We start from the raw sequence: 18,173 nt of genomic DNA, 5'->3' as shown, positions 1-18,173 counted from the left end.
TCTCACACATACAAGTGAAACGCTCTTATATACACTACTGAAAAGCTCTCATACATACAAGTGAAACGCTCTTATATACACTACTGAAACACTCTCATACATACGAGTGAAACGCTCTCACACATACAAGTGAAAAGCTCTTACATACACTACTGAAAAGCTCTCACACATACAAGTGAAACACTCTTATATACACTACTGAAACACTCTCACACATACAAGTGAAAAGCTCTTTATGTGAGAGTGTTTCAGTAGTGTATGTAAGAGCATTTCACATGTGTTTGTGAGAGGTAATTCTGAATAATGTCCCTGACGGCCCCTCATACAACGGGGCGTGGAGATGAGCGCCTACTCTGGATTAGGTATTACCGATCTGGGAACTGATGTTCGCCATTGGTTAGTTAGTATGGGGGTTCCTGAATAGAAAGTTACAACCACTGATGTTTGCCATTGGTCAGTTTGGAGACATCCTGGTTTGAAGCACAGTTCGAGGCTAGGTGTCATGTATGGTAATGATGTCATCACATTGAGCGCACAAATGGAGGAAGAGTCAACTAACGTTCAAACATTACCTCATACTCTGGCAGGTCAAATAATGATTTCTGCAGCGACTCAACGAGCAGCAGGTGTTTATTACAGTTCCACCCAAAACATGCTGCCATTTATGGTTAAACATGTTTTATGCAAAAAAGGCTGAGGCCATCATGGCATTAACTATCGCTGAACACTGTTCCATGCTCGCATGTGATCACATTGGAGAAGCGTTTTCACCTCCATATTCAACCTCTCTGCAGTCCCTTCCTGCTTCAAACAGACCACCATCATCCCTGTACCAAACCTTCCATCCTGCCTGAACGACTACCACCGTGTGGCACTGACCTCCATCATCATGAAGTGCTTTGAGCAGCTGGTCAAAACTCATATCTGCTCCACCCTTCCTGACATCTTGGACCACTTTCAATTTGCATACCGCCCCAATATATCTACGGACGTTTCCATCACCCTGACTTCACCGCACTTTCCCACCTGGAAAAATGCAACACATATGTGAGGATGCTGTTTGTGGACTACACCTCTGCATTCAACACCATTGTGTCCTCTATGTTTGTTCCTAAGCTCAACACCCTGGAACTTGACACCTTCCTTTGCAATTGGATCCTGCAGTTACTTACGGGAAGACCTCAGGTGATGAGAATGGGCAACCTCACCTCCTCTGCCCTGGCCATGAGCTCCGGAGCCCTGCAGGGTTGGGTACTCAGTCCCCTCCTGTACTCCCTGTTCATGCATGACTGCAAGGACACGCACAGCTCCAACACCATCCTTAAATTCACGGACGCCATTGTGAAGCATGGTGGTGGCTCACTGATGTTTTGGGGGTGTGTGAGCTCTAAAGGCACAGGGAATCTTGTGAAAATTTATGGCAAGATGAATGCAGCATGTCATCAGAAAATACTGGCTGACAATTTGCATTCTTCTGCACGAAAGCTGCGCATGGGACGCTCTTGGACTTTCCAGCACGACAATGACCCTAAGCACAAGGCCAAGTTGACCCCTCCAGTGGTTACAGCAGAAAAAGGAGAAGGTTCTGGAGTGGCCATCACAGTCTGAGTAGATCTCAAACATGCGGTTTATGCAAGATGACCAAAGACTTTTTTTAACCGGGTGTGTCATATATAAATAAGGACAGGTGCAGGGCGTTCTCGCATCCACAGATTTATCCGATTTACCGATCTGCGATGACATCTACGCTCATTTCGGCCAGGTGCGCTTGTAGAGATCATCCGTAAGTTTCTCCCAACGTTCGAATCTGAGATCTTTTCTGAGAATGTTTCATGAATGAGGGCCATTGTTTTGTATGTTCCATTCCTAGCATGTCACACTCATATTTATAATATTCAATGCTTCTAACCATATTGTTCATATCCATTCTACACTCTTTAAAACTGCTGCTAATTTACATTGTATATTATTGCTTTGTTTTTACTTATATATTTCTTAATTCTTACTACGTAGATGTCGCGTGCCATGTCACAAGAATTAAATTGTTCAGAATGACGCGTTATTCGGTGCATTTGATGAACAAACTTTGAACTTGAACTAACAATAGTACTTAAAGCAGCCTACTGTCGCGTAGCTAGCTATCTTTAAACGTAGCTATATGGGTTATCATGTTTTCTGTATTCTGTAACTAGCAAGCTATTCGAATCTCAGACTTAAATAAACAATTTTAGTAGATAAGCGATCTTAGTGAACATGTTACCTATCTGTAAATATATAACTAGAGGTTGTTAGAGGGCCAAACACCATCGTATCGCCTGATATTCGCCAACTCAACCCTCGACCGCCCAGCCTGATTTAAGGTAGGCTACTCACCAGCACAAGTTGCGCTTGCATTATCCCAAAGTTGCCAGGCAGAGCGAACAATCACAGTACACAAAAAGAGCACATTTGATAAAATGTACAGATTTATTTTCTGTTTACTTGTATGTACATACATCAGTACATTTTCTCAGTAAATAAATAATAGAAAATTATATTTTTTTTTTGAAAAAGTGATTTTATTTCCAGAGTAAAATAAATTCTATCTCGCCATATAAAAAAAAATAAGAAAAGGGACGATGCCAAAACGTTTTTGGTAGAGAAACTGTAAAAGTGACCATATCTTGAGGGCCTTCAAATACATATGTCAAGGGATAAAATAAAAAAGCCAAATAGGTTATTGTAGGATTAACAGCCATTGAACATCAATTATTCCAGCACTTTTTATGTAATTTCACATGCTCTGACCTGTGCACAGCGCTATTTCAATTGCTTTAGTTTCCTTTGCTCTGTTTGTTTATTCCTTGATGACACTGAATCCTGGCTTATGTGTGATACATATCACAAATAAACATCTCACATTGTTGAATTATCATTTCAGTTTTGTAAACTAAACTCAGTATAGCCTCATCAGTACAAGAACATCAACATTAATCTTCATTGTTTAGCTTGAAGAGATATGTAATTACATCACACAATAATACTTTCAGATTTTCCAGTTTATGCTTGTCCACTACTGAATGTGTATATAGTACCACTGAGTATATATTATGCCACAACTAAGCACTCTATCCTGGCACGCTGCAATGCTTCATGCCTAAGAACAGCTCTTAGCCATGGCATACTGGCATTATATCACACCCCTTCATGCCTTATTGCTTAAATATACATTACCTGTCAAAAGTTTGGAAACCTACACATTCAATGGCATTTCCTAAATTTGATTATTTTCCACATTGCAGAATAATAGTGAAGACATCAAACCTATGAAATAACACATGGAATAATGTAGTAACCCAAAAAGCTTTAATAAATCAAAATACATTTATATTTTTGATTCTTCAAAGTGGCAACACTTTGCCTAGATCAGTGGTTTTCAAACTTCGCCCTGGGGAACCTATTTGAACCTGATTCAACCGGTCTACTAATCCTCAAGCCTTTGATTAGTGAATCTGCTGTGCTAGTTCAGGGGTACACTTAAGATGTGGAGTGTCTTGGGTTCCCCAAAGAGGTTTGAAAACCACTGGCCTTGATGACAGCTTTGCCCACTCTTGGCATTCTATTAGCGCTTAGTTTTTGAAACTGCACTTGAAGAAACTTTCCAAGTTCTTGAGATTGACTGACTTTCTTGTTTTAAAGTACTGATAGACTTTTATTTCTCTTTGCTTATTTTAACTTTTCTTGCCATAGTTATGGACTGCTACAGTACAGACATAATGATGGTCTTCTGTATAGCAACCCTGCCTATTCACAACACAACTGAATGTCTGAAACACATTAAGAAGGAAATAAATTCCTCATATTATATTTTAACAAGGCACACCTGTAAATTGAAATTCATTCCAGATGAGGCATGTTGAAAGAATGCAAAGAGTGTGCAAACCTGTCATCAAGGCAAAGGATGGTTACTTTGAAGAATCTAAAATATGAAATGAATTTTGATCTGTTTAACCCCTTTTTGGTTGTTACATGATTCCTTATGTAATTGCATAGTTGTGATGTCTTCACTATTATTTTATGTGGAAAATAGTAAAACTAAAGAAATACCCTTGATTGAGTGACACCTTTGAATGACACTGTATATTTCACTTCAAAACTTGCATCTTTAGTTAAGATGAGCAAAAAAGGCTATATAGTTTATCAGCTTGTTGTTACACTGAAAATGGAAGAAATCCAACAATTACATTTGGGTAAAATAAAAATTCTCGCTAGATTGGCCAAACAAACTTTGTTTCACATGTGTAGGCAATCCTACTTTAACATTTGCCTAATTTGCATACTTACCATTGGTTACCCTTCAACATTCAGACCATTCAAGCTAGAGAGACCAAACCTACGTTGTTTCACATGTTTAGGTTTTCCCAAATACAAATTTATATGGCTATCAATTATAACAATACTAATTAACATAATTGCATAATTTGTTTAACATGGCTATCCTAACTTCGAAGTCATGTTTTAAACATTTCTGTAAATGTATTCTTTTCATGTATTATTATTTATTTATTATATTTATACACAGTGATTTATACTCAGATGAACTTGAATGAAAATATCAATGGGAGGATATTCTTATTAATTAGATTAACAATTTCCAAAGGTTACATGTTTATTAGAATACTTTTATTCATTGATTAAGATTTTTTTTGACCTCAAATGTTAGACTGAATATTTTGGATGTAAGATCAAGCTGGTAACACTTTTTTGATGGTCTTTACTGAAGGTCACAATTATTCAGGAGGACAATAATAGACTATAATCCTATATTGTGCCTCACAAAATAGCTCTCTGTTTATTTTAACAAAATAAAATGATTTATGGAAAATGCAATGATATTTCATTTGTATATTCTTGGCAATGTAAAGACATGTCCTATCATGTACATGCACATAAAGTATTTTTTTCCCTGATGGATAGTTTACTAATAGAAAAGGAAGTAACTCCAGGGTTGGGGAGTAACCAATGACAAAAAACAGTAACTGTAATCCATTACATTACCAACAAAAATATGGAAATTGAATTACAGATACACTGAAAACCCTGATGGATACATTTTAAATTACTATTACAGTCATAAAGGATGAGTGCGCAAATTAAGTATCAAACCTATTTTTAATCATGGTTTCTCACAAAAGAGTATTGCAATAGTTGCAGACTTGATTGTGTCAAACAATGATCATCACCATTTGCGCACAAACCTTCTAAAATGTTCATTTCTTTCCTGCACTGATTAAGCCTACGTTTATATTAACCTATCCATATAAAGTACAGTTTAGTAAATTACTAAGGAGGCAGCTTTGCTAGAACAATAATCTGGATGTTTAATGTTTTCATATTTCAGAAAGGACTTGTTTTTAAGTGGTTGTGTGTCTACAGGTAGCTGTAACATGGCACAGTTTTCAATAATGTGACATGAAAATGCAATAGATTATTGAGAATACTTTCATTGATATTTGAGGAGGTAAAGTGTGATAGCAATAAGCACTCCTGAGTGACAGCGAGACATGGCAAGTCATGATTTTCATTTCATACTTTGCTGCTTACAGGTAAGCCTGTAAGGAACATACTCCCACTTTTTCTTGATTCCATAGAAGTAACTTCCCTTCATTGATAATGGCTGCTGAAAAGATTGCAAAAAATAATAATACTGTTGTTAAATGCAGTTTAAGTAAGTGTAAGTGAAGGTGTGCAAGTGTCTCCCCGGGGGGATTTTAAGGTTTGAACTTCAATTTGGGGATTGAGGAGGAAAATGTTTGAGAACCATCGCTGTAGCCTAGTTTACGTGCAATATGTATATCACTTGGCTTTTAATATTTGATAGGAATCCTACAGCTGTTCTCTGAATTATTCGTGCCTTACTCATTCTGGTTATGATTGGCTGTTCACACATTTATGAATACAGCATGTAACCCAATAATTGTTGAATTTAAGTTACATTAGCCGAAACTGCTTATCACTTTTGTTTTTTTTGCAAACCATGGAAACTGGACAACCAGTGACAAATGCACTCAGCAACAGTTTGGATGCCAGTCAACATGGACTATAATACGTTTGAACTTTCTTTTAAACACCTATATCAAAGCCCACAAGTGAGAATACATTTATCATGCCTAACAGACAGAACATGATCAGACTTGAGCACATTCAATAAACTTCAACAGCTTAAACTTAGATATAAAAAACCTAAATGATAAACAATAATTTTTCCCATCCAAAATGCATTTTGGATGCTCACGGTATGTGATTACATTAAAGAATCATCTATTTTTCCCACTATATTTTGAAGCAATGACTGCCCAAAGATAAGAAAACCACAAAGAGAGTAGACTAGTTGAAGTCCTTTTTTGGTTTGAGGGTTATGCTTAGGTAAAACATTTTCAAATTGATATTTCCAAGTAAAATGGATTTTAGGTCCCAGGGTATTTAATCAATTGAAATGACTGAAAATCTGACAATGATAGCTTTTAATGTACAGATATAGCCAAATCAAGATATTGCAGTAGAAAGCAGAAAAACACCTAATCGATAATGTCAAATCAAACATCTGTTTATGGCAAGCTATATGAACTCTAACATTGAGTTCAAACGGTAATATCCTTTTCCCTCTCAATAACAGAAGTAATAAAAAGTAATCGGATTATGTTACTGAGTTTGAGTAATCCAGAAGTTATGTTTTTGATTACAAATTTGGATAGGTTAATAGTAACATTAACGGATTACATTTAGACAGTAACTCACCCAACCCCGAGTAACAGATGTTGAAACTGTCCAAATGGGACCTACTGTAGTATGACGCCAATATCAGTAGCATATTGTTCTGGATCTAATAACCTAGAAGCAGGACAAAGCCAGGAGCCAGACAGTAGTTGTCTTCTACAGACAATCACAACAGAGTTAACTGGCACTGGACGAAACCCTTGCTGATAACACCTTTACATAAGAAACGGACACTATCAAAAGTTAACAAGGATTTGGAGAAAAGAGCAGCAACAGTCTTCCACGGCCTATACAGGACTTCAGATAGAAAACATTCTATAATTTAATAAAAAAAATATTATAGCATATAGTCTTCTTGATGGTTCAGAAACTACAAAACCGACTCCATATTTTCGCACCACTCATGGTCCTCTAGGTTGTATATAAACTTTGTCCTGTTTGGGTTTTGACTCCCATCCTTCAGGTTGTCCATTGTGAGACTTGATGGGAACAATTCAGTCGGCGTTGTATAGCCCTCATGATTTTTTATGTATTTCTTATAGTTCTTGCGTAAACAGTACCAGGTGGTGGTGTAGAGTATGAAGGCGGTGACCTTAAGACCAATGGCCAGGCTCACATACAGATGTCTGTAAGCGATATTGTCGTACAGCAGGCAGGCTCCCTTATCCCCACACTCTGTACTCCAGAAAAGGCATGTTGAGTCAATCCCAGCACCAAAGATTAGTGGAGGGGGAATGAATCCTACAAAACAGGTGAGCAGAAGATTAGCGCAACAGCACAAGATTTTCATCTCTAGAGCTGATTTTGTACAGCAACCTATGCAAATTGGTCATCATTTTAGTCAAACTATTTCACCTTGAAGAGGCAAATCTGATTGTCCCACTTGTTTCCATGAAAATGCAGTATATTTCCTATTTGTTAATATTGTGACCGTGAACCGGTAAAGCTGTGATTGTTATTGATCCCCTCTAAATAAGCACAGAAACATTCAAACCCCAATTTGTTATATCTTTATATAGCAACATTTGTCTAAGAGGTTTAAACAGTATAGGATGGAATTAAGTCAAAATGGGGCTAGATAAGCCACTGGAGGTAGTCTTTAAAACAAATTCTAGCATTTGACACCTATGTTTTATTTTACCAGGTAAATATGCTGAAAACATTCTTAATTACATTGTTTTTCCTTTCGTCTACTGGCTCAATTCTCTTGACCAATAGGCTACCATGCCACACCAGATTCATAATTAAAATGTCTTAATGCAACTTCACTTGTTCATATGCAACAGTACAGTAACTTACCAAGTAGTCGCAGCAAGAGAAACAAAACTCCAAGTGCATATGATTTCAGCTCAGGGCTTACAGTCCTTGGAAAGGAATAGGAAACAGTAATGTTTGCATGCAGGAAATACAGAAATACTCTTTCTGCAGGAAATACTTAAGTAAACCTATGCATTTTTAGCAGGATATGCTGTGTATGGTGTTGTGGTAAGGTGAGTGCCAGAGGTGTTACCTGATAAGGATGATGACAGAAGGTGTCTGAGCCATGGAGCCAATCATGCAGCAGGCACAGATTACACAGAGGAAAGTGAGGAAGGCCTCCTGGCAGCCTGGACTGGGACACTTTCCTGGGACAGCAGTAGCCATCTCACTATCACTGGATATACATGTACACCCTGTCAGATTCTTAAGAGAATGGGTATATCTGCATTAGTATGACTTTCTGGGACAACGAGCCAAATTCACTCAGAGACATCAAAGCAGTTTCAAATCTCTTCCATATATCTGCAGTACATCGTTGGGAGAAATGTAGATTCACCAGTAACAGAGTCACTGTGTGCAGTGTTTATAAAAACTGTCATCTGTGCAAGGATCACTGCTTTAGGGCTTCTCCAAAGATAAGGCTTCATGGCTTCTCCCATCTTGTTTGAATGATGTAGTAATAATACAGTGGGTATAGAAAGTCACAACCCCCTTGGCCTAGTCAAAACCTCTACCTAAATCCCAGAGGCCATGCAACCCTCACCACCTCTCGAAGTGTCACGGGTGCCCAGGAGGGAGAAGACAATGTGTCCCATTCCCTTGAGTAGTCCTATTCATGCTTTCGATGCTTGCATTGTTACTTGAAGCCTACTCTGCATATTACTGTAAACCTAACATTAATTGTCTAGTTGTGTTGGTATCATAATTTCCCCTTTATATATTTCCCTGTCTCAGTTCCAAGGTGTTACGCTGCTATATATTGTGCTGGGGATATGAGGGATGTACTACTAACTTTTCTCAGTCTCCTCCAGTTTTACATTTTAGGAGGAAATGAGGTCCTGGTCCACACCTGTGGATTACTTGGTTTGGGGGGCCCGTTGCTGTCCCTGTCCACCTGGTCATACTTCTGACCTAGTCTAAAATCAAATAGACTCTGGATTTAGCCTAGAGAAATGTATTTATTATTCCAATTGGACTCTTAATATCTCACCCGGCACAGCCAGAAGAGGACTGGTCACCCCTCTGAGCCTGGGTCCTCTCTAGGTTTCGTCCTAAATTCGACCTTCTTAGGGAGTTTTTTCCTAGCCACTGAAATTCAACATTACTGTTGTTTGCTCCTTGGGGTTTAAGGCTGGGTGTCTCTGTAAAGCACTTTGTGACAACTGCTGTTGTAAAAAGGGCTTTATAAATAAATTTGATTGATTGATTTGATTGATATACCGTGGTTCAACCACGATGTGAATTTTTTTTCATGAGTTAGCAAATATGATACAATTGGTGTTACAGGGATTTCAAAAACATATTTGATTCTTCAACAAATTAATTTTGGTAGCACCCTATGACAGATGTTTAATATTAATGTACAACGAATGGACGAGTCAATTCTCCAGCCAAATGCGGTTTATATATGATTACTCAGGTTTGTATACACACAAAGCTATAAAATGAATTGTGCGGTTTATACACGGTGTGGGTAATAGACGCTAGTTATGACAGTCCCGTTGTGTTGCTTCATTATAACGTTACTGTTTGGGTTGGGATGATCATTCATTGTTTAGCCAGATGGCTACAGTGCATGTCAAAGGACTCTACTTTAATCATGACCCATCTGGAGCCAAAATGTCATCATTAATTTGCCATTATTTCTCCAATTGGGGTAGATGCCTGTACTCACTGACGTAGTGCAGCCTGCGAAGCAGGAGGACAGGTAGGTAACGCCATTGGAGCCACACACTGGGCTGACTGAGGATGTGTAGCAGTTACAGTTACTCATGCAGGGCACCTCTGGTTTCTCACCCACCCGAAGTGTCCTGGAAAGAGGAAGAGATACAAACAGCTGTTTAGAATATACGGTCTGAATATCCAGAATGTAATTTTCATAGCATGAAAGTTAAACAGTGCAAAGCTAATTTCCAGAATAGGATGTGAAAACAGATTATGAAACTTGTATTGTAACAAACATTTACAGTCAGTATGTGGCATATTCCATATGCTAAACCAATGTTAGTAGTGTTCTTACTCGTTCCCATAGGCGACGGTCACTCCAGCAACAGGCCCTGTGTCACAGCCAAGGAAAAGGAAGGAGACGTAGCAGGCAGTGGAAATCAGGTTCACCACCATGGCCATGCGAATGGCCCCTAATGCAGAGAGGTTCAGCTTCTTGACCAGAAGCCCACCCAGGAATATCCCCAGACAAGCACAGGGAATGGCTGTCATACCTAGAGAGAGTTGATACCACCAGATTAACCTATTCTTCTTGCATGATTTTCATTTAGGCCAGAATTTTCATTAAGGTGAAGGAGGACTGCTTTCTGCAATAATAATTTTGTCCACCCCAGTTTTGTAATTTCACTTCACCACAAAAGCAGAGCCTTTGTACTAGTACATGCATTCAGGCAAAATGCTGACTTCAATTCACCAAAGAAGATGCAAAAATAGACTTAATTCTGGTGAAAACGGTTCCATAATAAGCCAAATGCATTCCCCTTGTTGGGGTGGAAAAATGAACATCTCAATTACCATGTCTCCTTTGTGTGTTCAGCCTGTGAGGAGTAGGGCACGTAATACCGTTAGGGATTTCATTTTTTTTATCCCCTGCTGATTTTGTATGTTTGGCCACTGACAAAGAAATGACCAGTCTATAATTTTAATGGTAGGTTTATTTGAACAGTGAGAGACAGAAAAACGCATTTCAAAAATTTTATAAATTGATTTGCATTTTAATGAGTGAAATAAGTATTCGACCCCTCTGCAGAACAAATCATAGAACTTGGTGGCAAAACCCTTGTTGACAATCACAGACGTCAGACAATTCTTGTAGTTGGCCACCAGGTTTCCACACATTTCAGGAGGGATTTTGTCCCACTCCTCTTTGCAGATCTTCTCCAAGTCATTAAGGTTTCGAGGCTGAACAACTCGAACCTTCAGCTCAGGTCATAGGCAGCATTCTTCCTCCTCCAAGCACAGCGAGTTGATGCCAAAGAGCTCGATTTTGGTCTCATCTGACCCCAACACTTTCACCCAGTTCTCCTCTGAATCATTCAGATGTTCATTGGCTAAATTCAGACGGGCCTGTGCTTTCTTGAGCAGGGGGACCTTGCAGGCGCTGCAGGATTTCAGTCCTTCACGGCATAGTGTGTTACCAATTGTTTTCTTGGTGACTATGGTCCCAGCTGCCTTGAAATCATTGACAAGATCCTGCCGTGTAGTTCTGGGATGATTCCTCAACATTCTCATGATCATTGCAACTCCATGATGTGAGATCTAGGATGGAGCCCCAGACCGAGGGAGATTGACAGTTCTTTTTTGTTTCTTCCATTTGGGAATAATCGCACCAACTGATGTCACCTACTCACCAAACTGCTTGGCGATGGTCTTGTAGCCCATTCCAGCCTTGGGTAGGTTTACAATCTTGTCCCTGACATCCTTGGACAGCTCTTTGGTCTTGACCATGGTGGAGAGTTTGGAATCTGTTTGATTGCTTCTGTGGACAGGTGTCTTTTATACAGGTAACAAGCTAATCTCAGCTAGTTACTTGTATAAAAAACGCCTGGGAGCCAGAAATCTTTCTTGAGACGGGATCAAATACTTCACTCATTAAAATGTAAATACATTTATAACATTTTTGACATGCGTTTTTCTGGATTTTTGTTGTTGTTATTCTGTCTCTCACTGTTCAAATAAACCTACCATTAAAATTATAAACTGATAATTTCTTTGTCAATGGGCAAATGTACAAAATCAGCAGGGGATCAAACATATATATATATATATTTTTAGAACAGGATGCACTAATTTCTCAGAGTTGTACACAAGCTAAGAGCTGAGCTAGATGTCATAGCTAATTTAACCAGTAGCCCATAGTAGTGAGTTAGATAACAAAAACATTCTTCTTTTTCTGACCTGGATGTAGCAGACTGTTGTTAAAATCAGAGTATAGTAAGTGTGTATTGCTCCATCTGTTCCAAAAGTAAATTCCAATTTTAACTACTTTGTCAGACCCAGAAAAATTTCATGCTCATCATATCTTAACAAGAAACGAACAGAGTCCCAGCACAGCAGGGCCAGACAGTCAGAAGAGACAAGTCCTATGGACCTGAGGTGAATTTTGCAATACAGACATTTCAGAGAATTAATTAAAAGTACATTTCTTTAGTTTGATGGTAAAGCAGTTAAAGCTAGTCTGTAATCTAGTAATGTTATTTAAGCAATAAGGTATGAGGGGAAATGTTTGGGGCCAATATATCACGGCTAAGGGCAGTTCTTAGGGATGACAAAGAACTTAGCCATGATGTATTTGCATTATACCACAAAACCGATAATTAACTGGTAACCAACACAATTAGAGCAGTATATATAGATATGTCACACCCATGGTATACACCCTCATATACCATGGCTTCTGAATGCATCAAACTTCAGGATTTGAAGCACCTGGTTTAAAATGTATAATATTCCATAGTTGTAAAGAGGTCAATGGTATGCAGAACGTGGGGGAGAAGAAGGAATCGGTCAATGTGCCCCTGAAGTATTTATTTGACTATATATTGTGAAATGGGGGTATTGGACACTTTTGGCAAACTTAGCTAAATTAACAGCAAACCCAGCAGGTTTGCTGCCTGAAAAGAGAAATCTGTCAAAGAGTGGATATGAATTTGCTATGTACCATAAAGCTACTCTCTGTTTTTAGTCATTTGTATTATACGTACACTACTGTTCAAACAGTGCAGCTCAGGCTTCTTCACCTGCTCTGTGCCGGTTCACATAATAATATCTACATAGTATGTAAACGTAATCTTTACATAGGCATACAGAGGCCCATTTTCAGCAACTACCAATTTGCTAATCCAAGTTCATCATTTTAGAAGGCTGTGTGATTATTAAAAAAACCTTTTGCAATTATGTTAGCACAGCTAAAAACTGTTGTGCTGATTAAAAGGCCTTTTTTAGAGTAGTTGTACATCTTTAGCATCAGCAATTGTGGGTTTGATTACAGGCTCAAAATGGCCAGAAACAAATAACTTCAGTCCTGCTCTGAGAATGAGGGGTATTCAATGCAAGAAATGGCCAATAAACTGAAGATCTCATACAATGTTGTGTACTACTCCCTTCCCAGAAAAGTGCAAACTGGCTCTAACCAGAATGGAAAGAAGAGTGGGAGGGCCCAGTGCGCAACTGAGCAAGAGGACAAATACACTAGAGTGTCTAGTTGGAGAAACAGCTTCATTAAATAGTACCTCCCACAGGCCAGTAATCTCAGACTGGCCAGTAAAAAGAAAAGACTAAGATGGGCAAAAGAATACAGACACTGGACAGAGGAAGACTGGAAAAAAAGGTCAGCATGCCGGAGTTGCCCCTTCACTGACGTTGTGACTGGTTATTTGTGGGTACTATTTAATGAAGCTGCCATTTAAGGACATGTGAGGCGTCTTTTTCTCATACTACACACTCAAACTAAATATATGTGACCCCAAACTTTTAAACAGTAGTTTATATAGTAATGTACTCCATTTTCAAGTATATAACTCGACAAACGCCTTGAAAATAATGGGTATACTTCCTTTATACACCACAAATCGGTGGAAAAGTATTTGTATTCATTATTTCAACTGTAGTTGTACATTTGGTAGGCTATTGGTCAAATCTGCAAAACAATATTGATGTAGCTCTTTTAGTGCTTTTGCTATTCTAAAAATAACTGTCAAGAAGGGCCATAAGCTGCATATTAAGTTAAGTAGAAATGCATGAAACAAACGTTAAATATCAAAACAATACAGTGGGCATATACCAAGACCTCCTGCCAGGCAATGTCACCCTCACTTCTAAAACCAAAGTTCCACCCTTGGTTTTCATTGTACTTCTCTCTGTATACGATGTCACCAGAAGGTCTGTGTGTTATGCATGTGTTCCACAGCCCCTCACCTAGTAGTTGATTGGCTGAGGAGGTGGTGAGGTTAAACTGCTGCTCTAAGTACTTCCCCAGAAAGGCAGCAAATCCCGCCACCACACCAATCTCCATGCAGGCAGCCAGTGTGATGCAAGTGAACACTGGATTGGATAGGAGATGCCTGGTCACTTTGGGGATCACTGAGAAAAGAAGATAAGAAAATCCATAAGGTCAACAAACTACTAATGTAGAACTCTCATTTATGATATGTAATAAGCCTGATCCTGATGGCTGAAAAAATAAACTGCTGGACCCAGTGACAGGACCTTTCCATGTAGTTTTGCTAATCAGCCCGTTTTACAATGTGGTTGATAAGAACACGTTAGAGACCGTAGGGAACTGACTGAAAAATACAGGAACTTTAACTTATAAGTATAATAGTGAAGAGTGGAAAACGCACTATAATCATCCATTGTTTAGAGATTTGGGGATTATAAAACATGCACAGGATTTGTAGTTTTTGAATCATTGTCCTGTTGCAACGTCACTCCTTCAAGGGATAGAGAAAAACACAGACTGTTATGGACCTGCAAAACTAATGTAACATTAACTAGTCAGGCAAGCTAGCTAGTGTCATCTAGTCAGCTGCTACGGCTATAGCTAACTCCACCCATCTATCTCACGGTCTGTTGCCATTACATCAAGTTACCAGCAACTCCTTTAAGTTTATTACTGTCATTCAGAAAATAAATGAAATAGCATGGGCAAAATCATTGGCACCCAATACATAATATTTGGTTAAACCTACATTGGCAAACTGGAATTAAAATCGCCTTGTAAACATTAAGCTTCCCTCACTTCTCTCCTGCAAACATGGCCCACTTTTCAGCAGCAAACTGCATCCGTTCTGCTATCTTTGACGGTTGCCTTCACCCAACAGATTTGAACTGTCACCATGGGTTTCTATGGGATCAACATCTGGATCCATTACGAGCCACTTCAGAACAGCCATGCGTTTCTTCTTCAGCCATTGCTGAGTGCTTTTTGATGTCCTGCTGGAAGACCCAGTTTCTGGACACTAGGTTGAACACTGCCTTCCGAAACACCTAGATAATCGTCTATCGTGGCAGGCATAAAAGAATAACTCTTATAACTCCTACTACTACACAAAGGTTGGAAGTAACTGCTGTACACTGTTGTAGTGAGAACAATTTTTTTTTTCTGTAATGGAAACGCCAACTTGTACAAACAATAACGCAAACAAATACTTATACATTTACCTAACAGACAATTTTGCGGTAGCTTCAAAAAACATTTTTGACCTTATTTTTTAGATAAAATTAGGTGCATAGCAGCAGTATATCCCATATTTGCTCAGTGAGACTCCACATTTTGGTGCCCAACCTCAACCACGGCCATTAGCATTAAAACAATGATCTGTGTGCCATGAAGACAAAACAGTCATGGGGCAAAGATTCAACAATCAAGTTCCAGAATGTTCATAAAAATTATAAAAACATCCTCTAATCTCACCTCTGAGCTGCTGAAAGCAGGTGGGACCATTGACTGAATCATAGTTGTTGCGTACCACTCCATTGCTGGACTTGGTCATCTCATTATACTCTATGGGTGGAGAGGTAGATGGGAGCATGACCTGCTCACTCTCCCCTCCACCGTCCCTGTCCTTCTCTCGGTCTGACAGTGTTTGGGGAAAGCCAAACATAAACAGGGATGAGAAGAAGAGTAAGGCACCACACAGGAGGAAGCCTCCCCACCACGCTCCGATCCACCGGGGATCATCAGATGTGATGGCCAGTTTACCTGTGGAGATGGAAGGCTTTTATCAGACTAAAGAGTGATAGGAAAACCCCTGTCTATATTTAGCTACCAAGAAAAGGAAGAAAATGCTTAGAATTCAATAACAAAAAAAATGATTTACAAACATGAATATAATTTTGGTCGGCCTTAAATTACATTTTAGTAATTCAACAGATGTACTTATACAGTGCTAGCACACCAGATTCATCGTGTAGTAGTTCATGGCAGTAACAACATTTTGGAATGTCCAACTGTCCCTGAGATCCATGAACACAGGTCAGCTAGTAGAGCCCAGAGTCCAAACTAAACATGGTCAAGCTGCGTTTAGAAGTTACGCTGCACAAAACTGGAATAAACTACCAGAAGACCTTAGACGTACCCCAAACGTATCAATTTTAAATCCAGGTTAAAAACACTTCTCTTTTCACATGCCTATGACTGAGTGATTAAACTTAAACACACAGTTTAGCCTTACAGCTTTTATAGCTTCATATGTTTTTATATTTCTATTCTATTTCTATTTTCTTATTCTGTGTTTTATTATTATTATGTTGTTTTGATGTTTTCATTTGAATATTTGTTTTTATGCTATTTAAATTTTAATATTTTTTCTTTTTCTTTGTAAAGCACATTGAATTGCTTCTATGTATGAATTGTGCTATATAAATAAACTTGCTTGCTTGCTGAAAGCTACTCGGTTAATGAACCTCATGTTTATTCCATAGAACAGTGTTGGAGAGATGTGAAGTATTTTGCAGTGACTCACTGGTATCGATGAAGACAAAGTCCACATAGAACTTAGTGCAGAGGGACCCCAGGAGAAAGCCACAAGCAGGGCCAAACACCAAAGTAGAGAAAACAATTCCTGCAAAGACAGAGATAAGTAGATATAATTATTTTCAGTACAGTGGACAACACACAAAGGATAAAAAAATATAAATACACAACTTGCAACTCAACCACTAGATGGTATACTATGTTCATTAAACTATGGACTTTTTGTGCAGCATGCGACAAGCTTTAAAATGCAGAGGTGATTCGAGGGACAATTTCCTTGTATGGATAAAAATGCAATGTAAATCATCATGCAACACAATTGGGTCAAGGAAACTGTATTAAACTTCTCTTAAATATGTGTATCACATCTGTGCAATTTCAAGGTAACAGTCACAGTGATACTATACAAAATAAAACAACAACATTTTAATGTAGGAATCTGACTGTCAGTGGATCCTCTTACAGTTGTATTTCCTATAATCTTCAGCCAATGATGAAATAAAATTAGAAACGTTTATGCTACCTGCTATAGATTATGGTGCAAAAACATATTTACTACAAAGCTGCCCAACTCTAAGTGTGGCCAGTGAAGGCAAGACTGGGATTAAACGGCAGTTTGTCAGGGTGACAGCTTGGCACAGGGAGTCGAACACAATGGGTTAAACAAAGGGCTAGAACCCAAGAGGTTCCAAGAGGCTTTATATGGCAAACCCCATTGTTCAGTTTTCCCACTAAACACTTATTGTAAAATACATTTAATAAAGAAAACATATAAATGTTCTGTGAACCGGTGCTTCAAAAGACAATGGATTTTATATATAATGTGGGTTAGAGCAGTAAACACTTTCTGGACCCACTGACACTCCCCAGAGTCTACTGCTGATCCCTTACAGTCCTGCTCTGGCTCTAGCTCAGGCAAGTCATGTCTTGTGCTGGGGCCCATGGCCATGTTTGTACTAAAATAAAATCAGGCTTTACATAATACTGAGCTCTGGCAGGCGGTGTTTGAAATGCCTGGTGGGAAGTCAGACAATGGGAGGTAGACAGGCAATATTTCAAACCAACCAAAAAACACTGATCCTCATCAGATAAATGTCAGAAATGTGGTACTGTATTTCATTACAAAATATAGTATGTTTGCAGGGTTTCCCCATTCCCAAAAGTGAAAGTTAGGCATAATAACAATATATATTGTGAGATTGCTGAGGCATAAAAAGGAGTATATACTACTTTCAATATGCATTATGGGGTTAATCCTAAAAAGAGACATTTTAAAGGGTTAACAAGAATTATATTTTACTAGAAAATGTGCAAACTAAGATCAAATGTTCAGTCTAAAAATTGTTGAGAAAACTTTCAAGAGTTTCTAGTTTTAGCCCACTGAGGGGAACAGCCTCTAACATTAGCCCGTCTCTAACATCAGGTCCGCCTTAGCACCGCCACCGGTGGTAACCCG

General features: G+C 38.7%; 1 protein-coding gene across 1 annotated transcript in view; it reads right to left on the bottom strand.

Annotated features, from left to right (window-relative positions):
- Positions 1 to 6,488: 6,488 nt before the first annotated feature.
- slco3a1 (solute carrier organic anion transporter family, member 3A1) overlaps positions 6,489 to 18,173 on the bottom strand; it is a 63,969-nt gene continuing 52,284 nt past the window's right edge. The window contains exons 3-10 of the mRNA XM_010883847.3: positions 16,707 to 16,805; positions 15,656 to 15,943; positions 14,158 to 14,322; positions 10,256 to 10,454; positions 9,911 to 10,046; positions 8,267 to 8,439; positions 8,056 to 8,120; positions 6,489 to 7,497 (exon numbers count right to left, since the gene is read on the bottom strand). Coding sequence (XP_010882149.1) covers positions 7,127 to 7,497; positions 8,056 to 8,120; positions 8,267 to 8,439; positions 9,911 to 10,046; positions 10,256 to 10,454; positions 14,158 to 14,322; positions 15,656 to 15,943; positions 16,707 to 16,805 — 1,496 coding nt within the window. The 3' untranslated portion in view covers positions 6,489 to 7,126. The remainder of the gene's footprint in view (positions 7,498 to 8,055; positions 8,121 to 8,266; positions 8,440 to 9,910; positions 10,047 to 10,255; positions 10,455 to 14,157; positions 14,323 to 15,655; positions 15,944 to 16,706; positions 16,806 to 18,173) is intronic.

The sequence above is a fragment of the Esox lucius genome, chromosome 19 (assembly GCF_011004845.1).
Source record: "Esox lucius isolate fEsoLuc1 chromosome 19, fEsoLuc1.pri, whole genome shotgun sequence".
In the NCBI taxonomy this organism is placed as follows: domain Eukaryota; kingdom Metazoa; phylum Chordata; class Actinopteri; order Esociformes; family Esocidae; genus Esox; species Esox lucius.
Note: the sequence above shows the minus strand (reverse complement) of the source record. Positions and strands in the feature narration are given on the sequence as shown.